At 47.4% G+C, this 13,662-nt stretch overlaps 1 protein-coding gene and 1 pseudogene across 1 annotated transcript; one reads left to right on the plus strand and one right to left on the minus strand.

Annotated features, from left to right (window-relative positions):
- Positions 1-2,471: 2,471 nt before the first annotated feature.
- Positions 2,472-4,992, minus strand: LOC111542216 (cytochrome c oxidase subunit 5B, mitochondrial). Its single transcript, XM_023211454.1, has 4 exons — positions 4,467-4,992; positions 3,505-3,578; positions 3,227-3,326; positions 2,472-2,670 (listed from the first exon to the last, which is right to left on the minus strand). Exons 1-4 carry the CDS (start codon positions 4,726-4,728, stop codon positions 2,558-2,560), a joined length of 549 nt encoding a protein of 182 aa, XP_023067222.1. The 5' UTR covers positions 4,729-4,992; the 3' UTR covers positions 2,472-2,557.
- Positions 4,993-6,391: 1,399 nt separating this feature from the next.
- On the plus strand, positions 6,392-13,662 carry LOC111542140 (annotated as a pseudogene).

The following is a 13,662-nucleotide window of genomic DNA, read 5'->3' on the forward strand; positions in this document are numbered from 1 at the left end:
GTAGCTGGGACTACAGGTGCCCGCCACCTGGCCCGGCTAGTTTTTTTTTGTATTTTTTAGTATAGACGGGGTTTCACCATGTTAGCCAGGATGGTCTTGATCTCCTGACCTCGTGATCTGCCCATCTCGGCCTCCCAAAGTGCTGGGATTACAGGCTTGAGCCACCGTGCCTGGCCAATAACACAAGTTTATTATCTTACTGTTCCTAAGTCTAATGTGGGTCTCACTAGGCTGAAGTCAAAGTGTCAGCAGGGCTTTGCTCCTTCCTGAAGACTAGAGTATCATTTCCTTGCTCTTCCCAGCTTTAGAGGCTATTTGCCTTCCTTGACTCGTGGGCCCCTTCCTCCATCTTCAAAGCCACCAACATTGCATTTCTCCGACCATTCTGAGTCACGTCTCTGATTCTGTTCTGCCGCTTTTGTGCTTTTTGGATCCACCTGGATAATCTGGGAGTCACTATTCTAAGATCAGCTGATTAACAACCTGAATTCTATCTGCGGTCTCTACTCCTTGCTATGTGACCTAACATATTCAGATTCTAGGGATTTATGATGTGGACATCTTTGGGGGATCATTATTCTGCCTGCCACTGTCTGCAAATGTACTGGAGAGTTTTCTTTCCGCTTGTTTTTTTGGTTTGAGACAGGGTCTCGCTTTGTTACCCAGGCTGGAGTGCAGTGGCACGGTCATGGCTCACTGAAGCCTCGACCTCCTGGGTTCAAGTGGTCCTTCCACCTCAGCCCCCCAGAGTGTTGGGGTTATAGGCCAGAGCCGCCATGCCCAGCCCATTTTTCTTTACAAGTAAATTGGTTAAATTTTTAAAAAGAAAAGCAGGCCGGGCGCAGTGGCTCACGCCTGTAATCCCAGCACTTTGGGAGGCCGAGGTGGGCGCATCACAAGGTCAGGAGATCGAGACCACGGTGAAACCCCATCTCTACTAAAAATACAAAAAAATTAGCAGGGCGCGGTGGCGGGCGCCTGTAGTCCCAGCTACTCAGGAGGCTGAGGCAGGAGAATGGCGGGAACCCGGGAGGCGGAGCTTGCAGTTAGCTGAGATCGCGCCACTGCACTCCAGCCTGGGAGACAGAGCGAGACTCCGTCTCAAAAAAAAAAAAAAAGACAAGACAAGACTTGGGGATGAGGGAGAGAGAAAACAGATTGGATTAATGATGTGGGAAGTCAAAAGTCCCCCCTCAGCAGAGTTTGAGTTCGAACAGATGTGGAAAGGGAAAGGCAGGCCAGCCACACGGGAGGGTTTAGTGACAGCAGACTAATCTCATGGGCGTGTAGGGGTTAGATCTCTCTGGGGGTTATCTGACAGCTCCCCTTCCCAGAGGAAAGGGCCTCAAATGGCAGATCAGTGCTTGGGCATTTCCTGGAAACAGGTCTTGAACAACAAGGATGGAAGCAATAGCTCTGACTACACCTTCAGGATGGGCAAGATGAGGGGAAGGGGCTTTTCTCTGACTATCAGCTCCCACTGAAATACCTAGTTTGGACTAATTTTGTGAAGATAGTAACTGAAGCCACCTCTGGCTAATCTCCACACAAAATGAAAAGGTATTTCTATTTTGTAGATAAGAGGTTTTTGAGATTTTAACTTGTCCTAAGGTGTCACAGGTATGAAGTAGCTGAAGTGGGCTTTTTTGGCATTTCTCCCCTCCCTTATTCCCATGCATATCTCAAGCATGGGGAAAAAAAAAACAAAAAAAACAAAAAACAAAAAACCACTACATAAATACCTGAAAGTATAGTAAATGTCTACATATCAAATGTCCAGAGTTCAAATTCTTCTCAATTTTTTTTCCTTTATAATTGTTTCCAAATCAAGATCTGAACAAGGCGTGCATGCTGCTGACTGGTCTCTCCCTTATCTGTTTCTCCACATGATCTCCCTACCTTTTCCCCCTGACTTCTTCCAGTTTATTTGAAGAAACATGGTCAGTGATTTCTGAAATCATTTCATATTCTGAATTCTGCTGCTGGTATCCCCATGAATTCTTACTTTGCACCTGGGTCCCTCAAGACTTCAAAATCCCCAAAACTCTCTTCACAAGGCCACCCTGTCTCTATGACGATACTGTGAGGCCCTACTATCCACTCAGCTCTTTACATATTAAGCCTCACAAGGCTTTTACCTCACAAGGTAAAATACCTCACAAGGTATTTACCTTTTTGTAGTTGTACTTGACCTCTGAGAACATGTCTACAGGGATAGAGCCAAATGATGGAGCCAATATTTGAAATCCAGTCAGCCTGACTCCTCAGCCCGCCCCCTTCTCTCATACCAGGTGGTCCCATTCATTGCATTACGGGATGTCAATCTATTCTTATTATTAATCTAAGCACTATACACTGGTTACACACTTTCACTAAGTGGATGACAAGCTAGTATTAACAGATAGCTATTCCCAAAATAAGAATATTCCATGACTTCCAAAGAATACAGGAAAGAAGTAAGACCAGCCATCTATGGGAGAAGGAGCCAATGCAACAGCTAGTCTTTACTGGAAAGAAGAAACTTTACAGCACATTTTGAGTAACTTAGTGCAGGCGCTCAGTGTGCCAGCTGGTGGGGCACCAGCCTGTAATGGGCTCCACAGCGGGGGCATCGCTGGGCCTCGCCTTCATGCAGCCAAAACCAGACGACGCTGGTATTGTCCTCTTCACCTAAAAGGGAAAAAAGGTGGTTGAGGGTCATCCAGCCTAAAAAGGGAGCCTTTCAATATGAATATCTTTTCCTCAGACAACTCTGATACACAAGCAGCCTACGGTTGACATCTTAAGAGATCAGTTCAAGCCCTCCTCTCATTCTTCAGATGAAGAAATTGAGGCTCTGAGTTCACCTATGAGTAAACTGACTTTGTATTAGGGTCGCTGTAAATTCTAACAATTCCTTTGCCTATGCAGAATGCAAAGCAGGGTCCGTTCTGGTATGTATTCCTAGTGTCTAAAATGATGCCTGGCATAGAAGCAGTACAACAATAAATATTTGCTGGGTGGGTACTCCTTCATGCCGCAATCCCAGTGAGCCAGTCTTACTGCTGTGCCGCGCTTCTTTCCAGTAAGGATGAACTATCAGGCATAATGAGGCTTGAGAGGGTCAAGACTCTTACAGAAACTTACCAACATGCACTCACACACTGAAGATCTGAGGCAGCTTACAGACTCCTGTATTGTAGGATATATTAAGCAAGTGGATAAAAAATAGAGGTGAGGTACTTACAGATGCAGCCCACTATTCTCTTGTTGGTGATGGAGGGGACTAAATTAGGGTCTTCCTTGGTGCCTGAAGCTCCCTTTGGGGCCAGTACATTGTATGGGTCCTGAAAAAAAAAACAAGAATTGAACCATTATGCCAAATAAGCCCTACCTTCCAGAAGCTCAGGGGACTGTTCCTACAAGCCAAGTTTCCTGGATCAAATACTCCCACAGAGGAGACTACTATGAATAGATCCAAGGCCGTAAGTTCCACAGAAGACACAGAAGGGAGTTTCTCCTTACCAGTCCCTTCCTTGCAGCCAGCATGATCTCCCTCTCCAACCCAGTCGCCTGCTCGTCATCGGTGGGAACACCACCTAAAAAGAAGATACGTGAATTATGACGCTGACCGAAATGACTGACAGAAAAATTACAAGCAGAAATGATCAAGGAAAATGTCGCCCTGAAACTTCTGTATAAGCTTTAGTGGGCTCACAAGCTCCTAAAGGCTACTCATATCCATGGTCCCCTAAGAACCACCAAGTCTCGATCCACACAAGCGACAGCACTGGGAGGAGTTTTGTTTTTGTTTTTTTGAGACGGAGTTTTGCGCTTGTTGCTCAGGCTGGAGTGCAATGGCGCTATGTTGGCGCTATGTTGGCTCACTGGAACCTCAGCCTCCCGGGTTTAAGCGATTCTCCTGCCTTAGCCTCCCGAGTAGCTGGGATTACAGGCGCGTGCCACCACGCCCGGCTAATTTTTGTATTTTTAGTAAAGACGGGGTTTCACCATGTTGGCCAGGCTGGTCTTGAACTCCTGACCTCAGGTGATCTGCCCGCCTCAGTCTCCCAAAGTGCTGGGATTACAGTTGTGAGCCACCGCGCCCGGCCTAGGAGCTTTTCTTTCTCCAACCACCGAGGCCAATTTGTCGACATTTGTCTAAAGGCATGTAGAACCCACTCGGCTTGAGGTGGGCGCAGGTTTGAAGGGCGGCCGGACCCCTCCCCATCCCAGTGGCAGTCCCGGTCCCTCCCAAGGTCACCCGGCACCTCTGTTTAGGATACTTTCGCAGCGGAGTCAGTTCGGGGGGCGGCAGGAGCAGCGGTCCAGAATTACAGGGAGATGCCTGCAGAACCTGAGGCACTCGGGGCCGTAAGCGGCCACTGGGACCTCGAGAAGCTGCACGGCAAGCCCCGCTTGGCCGCCCTGGGACCACCCTGGGAGGGCAACAGTCTGGTCCCTGGCACGCCCGGCGAGCCGAGTACCTGCAGATGCCATGGAGCGCACCGCGGCCACGCCACTGGGGCCGCGAGCCCTCAGGGCCTGCGCGGCCAGCGCTCCAGCTCCGCGAAGTAACCTTGAAGCCATCGCGTCCTCGACTAGTAGCAGCAGTTCCGGGAACAAGCTGTGGAGACAAGCAGAACTTCCGGGGGCGGGATTCTTTCTCCTCCGGGTCAGCTTTCCGCTTCCTCCCAGCCCTCGAGCCCGCCCACTCCCACGACTGTGGCGGGGACGGAAGCTGCGCATGCCCAGCTCTGCCTCTTCCTGCACCGCGCAGTGGCTGAGGCTTGGAGGCGGGTTTGCTCTTTAGTAAAGCTGGGAGGTGGGAAAGTCATTTTGGTCCCTGGAGCTCAAACGGCTGAACCGCATTGGAGTGCCTACGTGTCTGGCCCGGTAGTCCGTGTTCTGCAAACGTTGAGGCTGCTGATGGAAGTCATTAAGTCCCCGTCTGTCAGGAGACTTACTGAAACCCAAATGATTTGAATTTAGAAGTGGGCTCCTAAAGATCGCTGCGTTCCTTACTAGGCTGGTTAGTGGCAGGGCTGGTTCTCGTGGCAGTGAGTGAGCCGTCGCGAGCCTGTCGCATTGGACGGGAGCTACCTGCAGTCCTGGCCCACTTTCCTGTTAGTTGTACTGTGTGTAGGAGGCGCGGAGGTCCCGGCCTGGGGAGGAGGACAGGGCCGGGGGCGGGACCCCCTACCAGGACCAAGGCCCTGCTGATGTGGAGGAAGTGGCCACTCTTTTTCGAGGCTCCTAAGGGAGGAGGAGCAGGAAGGGGAATTGATAACAGGAAATGGAGTCAGAGCCTGCTGTGACTGGAGTTCCTTGTTTGAAACGGAAAACGTCATCCGTTTCAACAGCAATAGCTTGCTGTTGCCGCCAGGCTAAGATGTGCAAATTTCTTAGGGTGAGCTTTAGTCAGTATAGCCCTGTGACAGGCCGGCTGCATGCAGTATCTGAGTTTCCTTGCCAGATAGAAAAATCCCGTTCGAGTGGGAATTATGCTCATCATTGAATCTCCAATGCCTTGCAGAGGTCTGGTATATAGTAGGATCCAGGAATTTTAGTAAATTTACTACTTGGATAAAATATACAAAACCAGTTTATAAGGCTTCTCCTGGCCCAGTGAGATCCACTGGAGGCAACTTGGGGAGAATTGAAGGCTCAGGTGCTCCCACCTGTCTCATGCAGGCTATGATATTTTCAAAAGGAGGTGGTGGAGCATTGCTTCACAGGAGCACGTGTGGTCTTCCTGGGTGCCCCCTCCACCAATTAAAAAAAAAAAAAAACCTGTATTCTAAGGCCAAAATTTCTTTAAAGATGGTTTTTGCTTTGAATGGCTTCACTGTTACTCCCTTCTCCCTCACCTCCACTGCAACCCCTCCAAATTGAATTGGGGAAAAATTCTGAGGAACGTTCCCCAAGGATCTATAGTTAATTTGCAACTGTGGTTAAGGTGTTTGGCAGGAGAAAAAAGCATTGGTCTGGAAAGTGGCTAGTTCAGCCACTTTTTATCCTTTGGGCCACCATTTCTACATCAGTGAAACTGTTGTTCAACTAGGTTAGTATTTCCCAAAGTGTATTCCATGCCATCCAAGTCTCAAGATACCATCTCAAGAAAAAGGACTTGGTCGAGACAGGGAGATCCTGCATTTGATGACCACCCTTTTGGAGATGGATGCTAGCATAATAAAGGCTCTGATTAGGCTTGCAGCAAAGACCTCTTACTTAATTTACCTGTAGTTTAAGCCAGAGTTTCCCTTCTTAATTGACCACAAAACCCTTTCCTGAGGAACACCTACTCACTTGCCCCTCAGCAAACCAGTGAATATGATATGAACATATCATATTCAGCTCTGATATGTTATGATTCCCTGCTGACCAGAAATGATTTACTCCAGGCTATAAAATGGAAATTGAGTTTAGGCTTCTCATTCTCGTAGTAGGCTTGCCTAATAATAGGAAATTTTTGCAGGCCCTCATCCAACTCAGGAAAACCCCAGCCTCACTCGGATTATTTAAATTGTGGGAGTGAGCTCCAAGGTCAGGGCCAGGCTCCCCTGATATCCCTGCTCATCCCCTGCTGCTTCCACCTCCCACCACTCTTCACTCACACCCAGTCCCTCAGGTCTCCTTTGGAGACAGTTGGCTTGGGGAACGGTCTGCCACCTCTGCTCCATCATTGTCTTTACCAGCTCAATAAACTTACTATTATTTTTATAGGATACTTTTTAGTTGTCAAAATAAATGTACATTGTAAGTCAAACAGCACAGATACATAAGGAAAAAGCTAGCAGTGTGGCGTTTACTCTTTTTTTCCTTTCCCTATGCCAGGGTTTCTCAACTTCAGCACAACTGACATCTTGGGTTGATAATTCTTTGAGGGAGGTTGTGCATTGTAGGATTTAACCCTATGTCGGCTAGGCCCGGTGCCTCATGCCTGTAATCCCAGCACTTTGGGAGGCCGAGGCGGGTGGATCACAAGGTCAGGAGATCGAGACCATCTGGCTAACACGGTGAAACCCCGTCTCTACTAAAAAATACAAAAAACTAGCCGGGCAAGGTGGCGGGCACCTGTAGTCCCAGCTACTCGGGAGGCTGAGGCATGAGAATGGCATGAACCCGGGGGGGCGGAGCGTGCAGTAAGCTGAGATCCGGCCACTGCACTCCAGCCTGGGTGACAGAGCGAGACTCCGTCTCAAAAAAACAACAAAAAAAACCTGTATCATTAGCACTTCCCTGACATGATAACCCAAAAATATACTTCAGCCATTGCCACATGGCGCCTGGATTTGCGAAATTCCCATTGAGCATCACTGTATATGAATATAAAACATGAAAACACATAACTACTATACAAAGTATTAGTAAGTTGTTTCTTTCATTAAAAAATATTTAGGCCGGGCGCGGTGACTCAAGCCTGTAATCCCAGCACTTTGGGAGGCCGAGACGGGCGGATCACGAGGTCAGGAGATCAAGACCATCCTGGCTAACATGGTGAAACCCCGTCTCTACTAAAAAATACAAAAACAAAAACTAGCCAGGCGAGGTAGCGGGCGCCTGTAGTGCCAGCTACTCAGGAGGCTGAGGCAGGAGAATGGCGGGAACCCGGGAGGCGGAGCTTACAGTGAGCTGAGATCCGGCCACTGCACTCCAGCCCAGGAGACAGAGCGAGACTCCGTCTCAAAAAAAAAAAAATATTTAATAGGCCGAGTGCAGTGGCTCACACCAGTAATCCTAGCACTTTGGGAGGCTGAGGCGGGCGGATCACCTGAGGTCAGGAGTTCAAAACCACCTTGACCAACATGGCAAAACCCCGTCTCTACTAAAAATAAAAAAATTAGCCAGGAGCGGTGGTGGGCGCCTGTAGTTCCAGCTACGCGGGAGTCTGAGGCAGGAGAATCACTTGCACCCAGGAGGCAGAGGTTGCAGTGAGCCAAGATCACATCATTGCACTCCAGCCTGGGCAACAGAGCAAGACTCCGCCTCAAAAATATATATTTTGTAGATATCTCTCCAGATACAGTACATCTAGATCTTAGCTTATGTGATGGCTGCAGAATGTGAATGTACTGTAATGTACCCAGCCGTTCTCCCTTGATAAATATTCAGAAAGCTTCTAATTTTTTGCCTCTCATAGAATGCTGCAGTGCACATCTTTGTACATATAACTTTATATTCCAGAGGTTTTGTTTCTGAGGAGTAGGGTTAAGGGTGTATGTGATAAACATTTTAATAATACATTCTGGCCGGGCGCAGTGGCTCAAGCCTGTAATCCCAGCATTTTGGGAGGCCGAGATGGGCGGATCACGAGCTCAGGAGATCGAGACCATGCTGGCTAACACGGTGAAACCCCGTCTCTACTAAAAAATACAAAAAAACTAGCCGGGCATGGTGGCAGGTGCCTGTAGTCACAGCTACTCGGGAGGCTGAGGCAGGAGAATGGTGTAAACCCGGGAGGCAGAGCTTGCAGTGAGCTGAGATCTGGCCACTGCACTCCAGCCCAGGCGACAGAGCAAGACTCCACCTCAAAATAATAATAATAATAATAATACATTCTGCCAGATTGCTTTCCCAAAGTTTGGAGCAATTCATGCTCCCACCAGCAGGGCATGTGTGGATCAGTCCCCACCACCAAGCCTTTGCAAATTTAGCCCCACTGGATGAAGGAAAAATTAGTGCCCTTAGTGCTGTTGGTGTTTACATTTCAGCTCCTTGACCTCTAAGGCAGTTGAACATCTTTTCAGATGTTTACTGATCACCTGCACTTCCTCAGGGATGTGAATTGGGCTTAACCACTCAGGCACACTATTTAACCTCTTTCTGCCTTAGTTTCATTGTCTTTTTTTTTTTTTTAATTCATATTATTTTTGTTGTTGAGACTGAGTCTTGCTATGTTGCCCAGGTTGGTGTCAAACTTCTGGCCTCAAGCAGTCCTCCTGCCTCTGCCTTCCAAAGTGCTAGGATTACAAAACATGAACCACCACACTGCAGGAGTTTGAGACCAGCCAAGACAACATACGGAGACCCCCATCTCTACAAAATGTTAAAAATTGGCTGGGCGCGGGTGGCTCACCCCTGTAATCCTAGCACTTTGGGAGGCCAAGCAGGCAGATCACGAGTTCAGGAGCTCAAGACCATCCTGCCCAACATGGCGAACCTCCGTCTCTACTAAAAATACAAAACATTAGCAGGGCATGGTGGCAGGCACCTATAATTCCAGCTATTCAGGAGGCTGAGGCAGGAGAATTGCTCTAACCCAGGAGGCCAAGATTGCAGTGGGCTGAGATCGTGCCACTGCACTCCAGCCTGTGCGACAAGAGCAAAACTCCGTCTCAAAAAAAAAAAAAAAATTTAGCCAGGCATGGTGCCACCTGGCTATAGTCCTAGGTACTCAGGAGGCTGAGGCAGGAGGATCATTTGAGCTGAGGAATTTGAGACTACAATGATCTATGATTGTACCACTGCACTCCAGCCTGGGCAACAGAGCAAGATCTTGTCTCTTAAAAAAAAAAAAAAAAAGCGGGCCAGGCGCGGTGGCTCATGCCTGTAATCCCAGTGCTTTGGGAGGCTGAGGCAGGCGGATCACCTAAGGTTGAGAGTTCCAGACCAACCTGACCAACATGGAGCAACCTCGTCTCTACTAAAAATACAAAATTAGTCGGGCATGGTGGCGCATGCCTATAATCCCAGCTAGTCGTGAGTCTGAGGCAGGAGAATCACTTGAACCCAGGAGGTGGAGGTTGTGGTGAGCCAAGATCGCCATTGCACTCCAGCCTGGGCATCTCAAATAAAATAAAATAACAAAACAAAACTGGTAAAGTATTTGAATAGGCATTTTTCCAAAGAAGACATACAAATGGCCAATAGGGTCGGGCATGGTGGCTGATGCCTGTAATCCCAATACTTTTGGAGGCCAAGGCAGACGGATTGCTTGAGGTCAGGAGTTCGAGACCAGTCTGGGCAACATAGGGAAATGCCATCTCTATTTAGAAAAAAAAAAATGTTTTTAAATGGCCAATAAGCACATGGAAATATGGTCAACATATTCATCATCAGAGAAATGCAAATCAAAATCACACCAAGATACCACTTTAAATTAAAAAAGACAGATAACACCAGGTGCCATGGCTTATACCTATAATCCAAGCACTTTGAGAGACTCAGGTGAGCAGATGGGTTGCGCTCAGGAGTTTGAGACCAACCTGAGCAAGACCCTGTCTCTACAAAAAATACAAAAATTAGTTGGGTGCGGTGGCTGCACCTGTGGTCACAGCTACTTGGGAGGCTGAGGTGGGAGGATCACCTGAGCCCTGGAAGGTTGAGGCCACAGTGGACCATAGTCATGATCACGCCACTGCACTTCAGCCTGGGGGACAGAGTGAGACCCTGTCTCAAAACACAAAACAAAACAAACAATAATAAATGTTCACAAAGATATGGGGGTAATCAGATCCTCATACGCTGCTGATAGAAATATAAAATCGTGCGGCTGTTTGAGAAAACAACTTGGCAGCTCTTTAAAAAGTTCAACATCGGCCGGGCGCGGTGGCTCCCGCCTGAAATCCCAGCACTTCGGGAGGCCGAGGCGGGCGGATCACGAGGTCAGGAGATGGAGACCATCCTGGCTAACACAGTGAAACCCTGTCTCTACTGAAAATACAAAAAATTAGCCGGGCGTGGTGGCAGATGCCTATAGTCTCAGCTACTTGGGAGGCTGAGGCAGGAGAATGGTGTGAACCCGGGAGGTGGAGCTTGCAGCAAGCCAAGATCTCGCCACTGCACTCCAGCCTGGGAGACAGAGCGAGACTTTGTCTCAAAAAAAAAAAAAAAAAAAAAAGGTCAACATTAATCTACCATGTGACCCAGCAATTCCACTCCTAGGCATATACAGGGACAGAACTGAAAACGTCTTCACACAGAAACCTGTACACAAATATTTATAGCAGCATTATTCACAATACCCAAAAGGTGGGAATGACCCAAAGGTTTATCAATTGATGATGAATAAACAAAACATGAAACAGCCATATAATGGAATATTATTCACCCATATAAAAGAATGAAGTACTGGTATGTGCTACAACATAGATAAGCCTTAAAAACATCACAGTATATCAAAGAAGCCAGACACAAAAGACTACATATTGTAGAGTTCCTTTTATTTTTATATTTTTAAAATTATTTTATTTGAGATAGGATCTCACTTTGTCGCCCAGGCTGGAATCCTGCAGCCTCAACTTCCTGGGCTCAAGTAATCCTCCTGCCTCAGCCCCCACAAGTAGTTGGGACTACAGGCATGCACTACCACGCCCAGCTACATTTTGTACTTTCACCATGTTGCCCAAGCTGGTCTTGAACCCCTGAGCTCAAGCAATCCACCGGCCTGGGCCTCCCAAAGAGTTGGGGTTATAAGCACGAGCCACTGCACCCTGCCAAACGGTTCCTTTTATACAAAATGTGTAGAATAGGCAAATTCAAAGAGCTACAAAGTAGATTTGTGGTTGCCGGGGCCTGGGGGAGAGGGATGGAGCGTGGTTGTTGACGGGCATAGGTGTTCTCATCTGATAAGAGTTGAACGCAAAACCTTGTGCATATAATAAAAACCACTGAATTGTATACTTTAAAAGGGTGAATGGTAATGCATATGAATTATATCTCAATTTTAAAAATCAAGCATCAAGCAAGCAAGGAAGGTTCACCTAACAGGGTCGTAGTGAGACGTGGGAAGCGGCTCTGATGCCTCTGCTGCTCATAGGGGCCTGTGGGTCCACGTTTCTCTCCTCCTAAGTGTGAGTTCCTTAAGGGAAGGACCTCCTAAAACAAACTCGTCTCCTTATCCAAGTGCCTGGCATGGGGCTTAGCGCACAGTAAGTGCTCCATAAATCCCACTGACTACATGGAGACAACGATGCTATTTTTTTGTAAGCCAAGGGGAAGACATTACAGATTAGCACAAACTCCTGGGTGTGCAGTCAAGAAATAAGCAAATAAACCTGCAGAGCTATCGGAACACATCCTCTGAATGTACATTTGTCTCCAACAACACTCCTGCTCCGTGAGCAGAAGATTCAGTGAAGGAACCTTTAAGAAGGTTCCCCTCCAAAAAATGACATCAGAGAGCATGAGCTCAAATCATCTCTCTACATGTTTTTTTTTTTTTTTAGGAAAAAAAAGGGGGCCAGGCGCAGTGGCTCACGTTTGTAATCCCAGCACTTTAGGAGACCGAGGAGGGCGGATCAGGAGGTCAGGAGATCGAGACCATCCTGGCTAACACGGTGAAACCCCATATCTACTAAAAAATACAAAAATCTAGCCGGGCGAGGTGGCAGGCGCCTGTAGTCCCAGCTACTCGGGAGGCTGAGGCAGGAGAATGGCAGGAACCCAGGAGGTGGAGCTTGCAGTGAGCTGAGATCCTGCCACTGCACTCCAGCCCGGGCGACAGAGCGAGACTCTGTCTCAAAAAAAAAAAAAAAAAAAAAAAAGACTTCCTCTCAAACTTGGCTTTTGGTCGGTGGGGACCTACAAAGGTTCAATGTGTGTATGAAAAGTGGTATTTCTGTTTAGGGCCCATCTACCCTAGCCACAGCATGATGTTTGTTCTCAATGACTACGATGTGTTCAGAGTTTGAAAATCCAAATGTCATAAAAACTTTAAAACAGATGCAATTCTTGCAGAGTCAAGTGGACTAAAACATTCCTGGTAAAGAGCTTACAGTGGATCATTCATTTGAATTCGAAAAACGTAGAAATGAACCTATCAAACACCAGCAAGCCCTATGGAATAAAACTATTGATGCAATTAAGAGAGCTGAAGAAATTAAACAGAAATGCCAAGCTGGCCAGACGCGGTGGCTCACGCCTGTAATCGCAGCACTCTGGGAGGCTGAGGTGGATGGATCACCTGAGGTCAGGAGCTCGAGACCAGCCTGACCAACATGGTGAAACCCTCTCTACTAAAAATACAAAAATTAGCTAGGTGTGGTGGCATACACCTGTAATCCTAGCTACTCAGGAGGCTGAGGCAGGAGAATCACTTGAACCCAGGAGGCGAAGGTTGCGGGTAGCTGAGATCACACCACTGCACTCCAGCCTGGGCGCCACAGAGACAGACTCTGTCTCCAAAAAAAAAAAAAAAAAAAAAAGGCAGCCTTAAAAAAAAAAATGAGTTCATGTCCTTTGCAGGGACACAGATGAAACTTGAAGCTATTATTCTCCACAAACTAACACAGGCACAGAAAACTAAACACCACATGTTCTCACTCATAAGTTGGATTTGAACAATGAGAACGCATGGACACAGGGAGGGGAACATCACACACTGGGGCCTGTTGTGGGGTGGGGGGCAAGGGGAGGGAGAGCATTATGATAAATACCTAATTGATGCACCTACCTAGTTGGTAGATGCATCAAACCACCATGGCACATGTATACCTGTGTAACAAACCTGCATGTTCTGCACATGTATCCCAGAACTTAAAATAAAAAAAGAAACGCCAAGCTAAATGTATAATGAACAGATTGAAGAAAAATAAAGAACTACAGAAAATCCAGGACATCAAAGAAACCAAGCAAAACATTTATTTTATTCGAACTCCTCTTGCAGGCAAAAGAAAGCAGTTAGAAGAGAAAGTGGTACAGCATTTACAATAGGCTGTGGACATGGAAAATGTCTCTTAA

This window comes from Piliocolobus tephrosceles, chromosome 15, assembly GCF_002776525.5.
Source record: "Piliocolobus tephrosceles isolate RC106 chromosome 15, ASM277652v3, whole genome shotgun sequence".
NCBI lineage: Eukaryota > Metazoa > Chordata > Mammalia > Primates > Cercopithecidae > Piliocolobus > Piliocolobus tephrosceles.

Excerpts from the sequence above, each read along its gene's own strand:
- LOC111542216 (XM_023211454.1), bottom strand. The coding sequence starts at position 4,728 with ATGCGCAGCTTCCGTCCCCGCCACAGTCGTGGGAGTGGGCGGGCTCGA. Across the intron at positions 3,327-3,504 it reads TGGCTGCAAGGAAGGGACTG|GACCCATACAATGTACTGGC; the intron begins GTAAGGAGAAAC and ends TTTTTTTTTCAG. Across the intron at positions 2,671-3,226 it reads GAGAATAGTGGGCTGCATCT|GTGAAGAGGACAATACCAGC; the intron begins GTAAGTACCTCA and ends TTTCCCTTTTAG.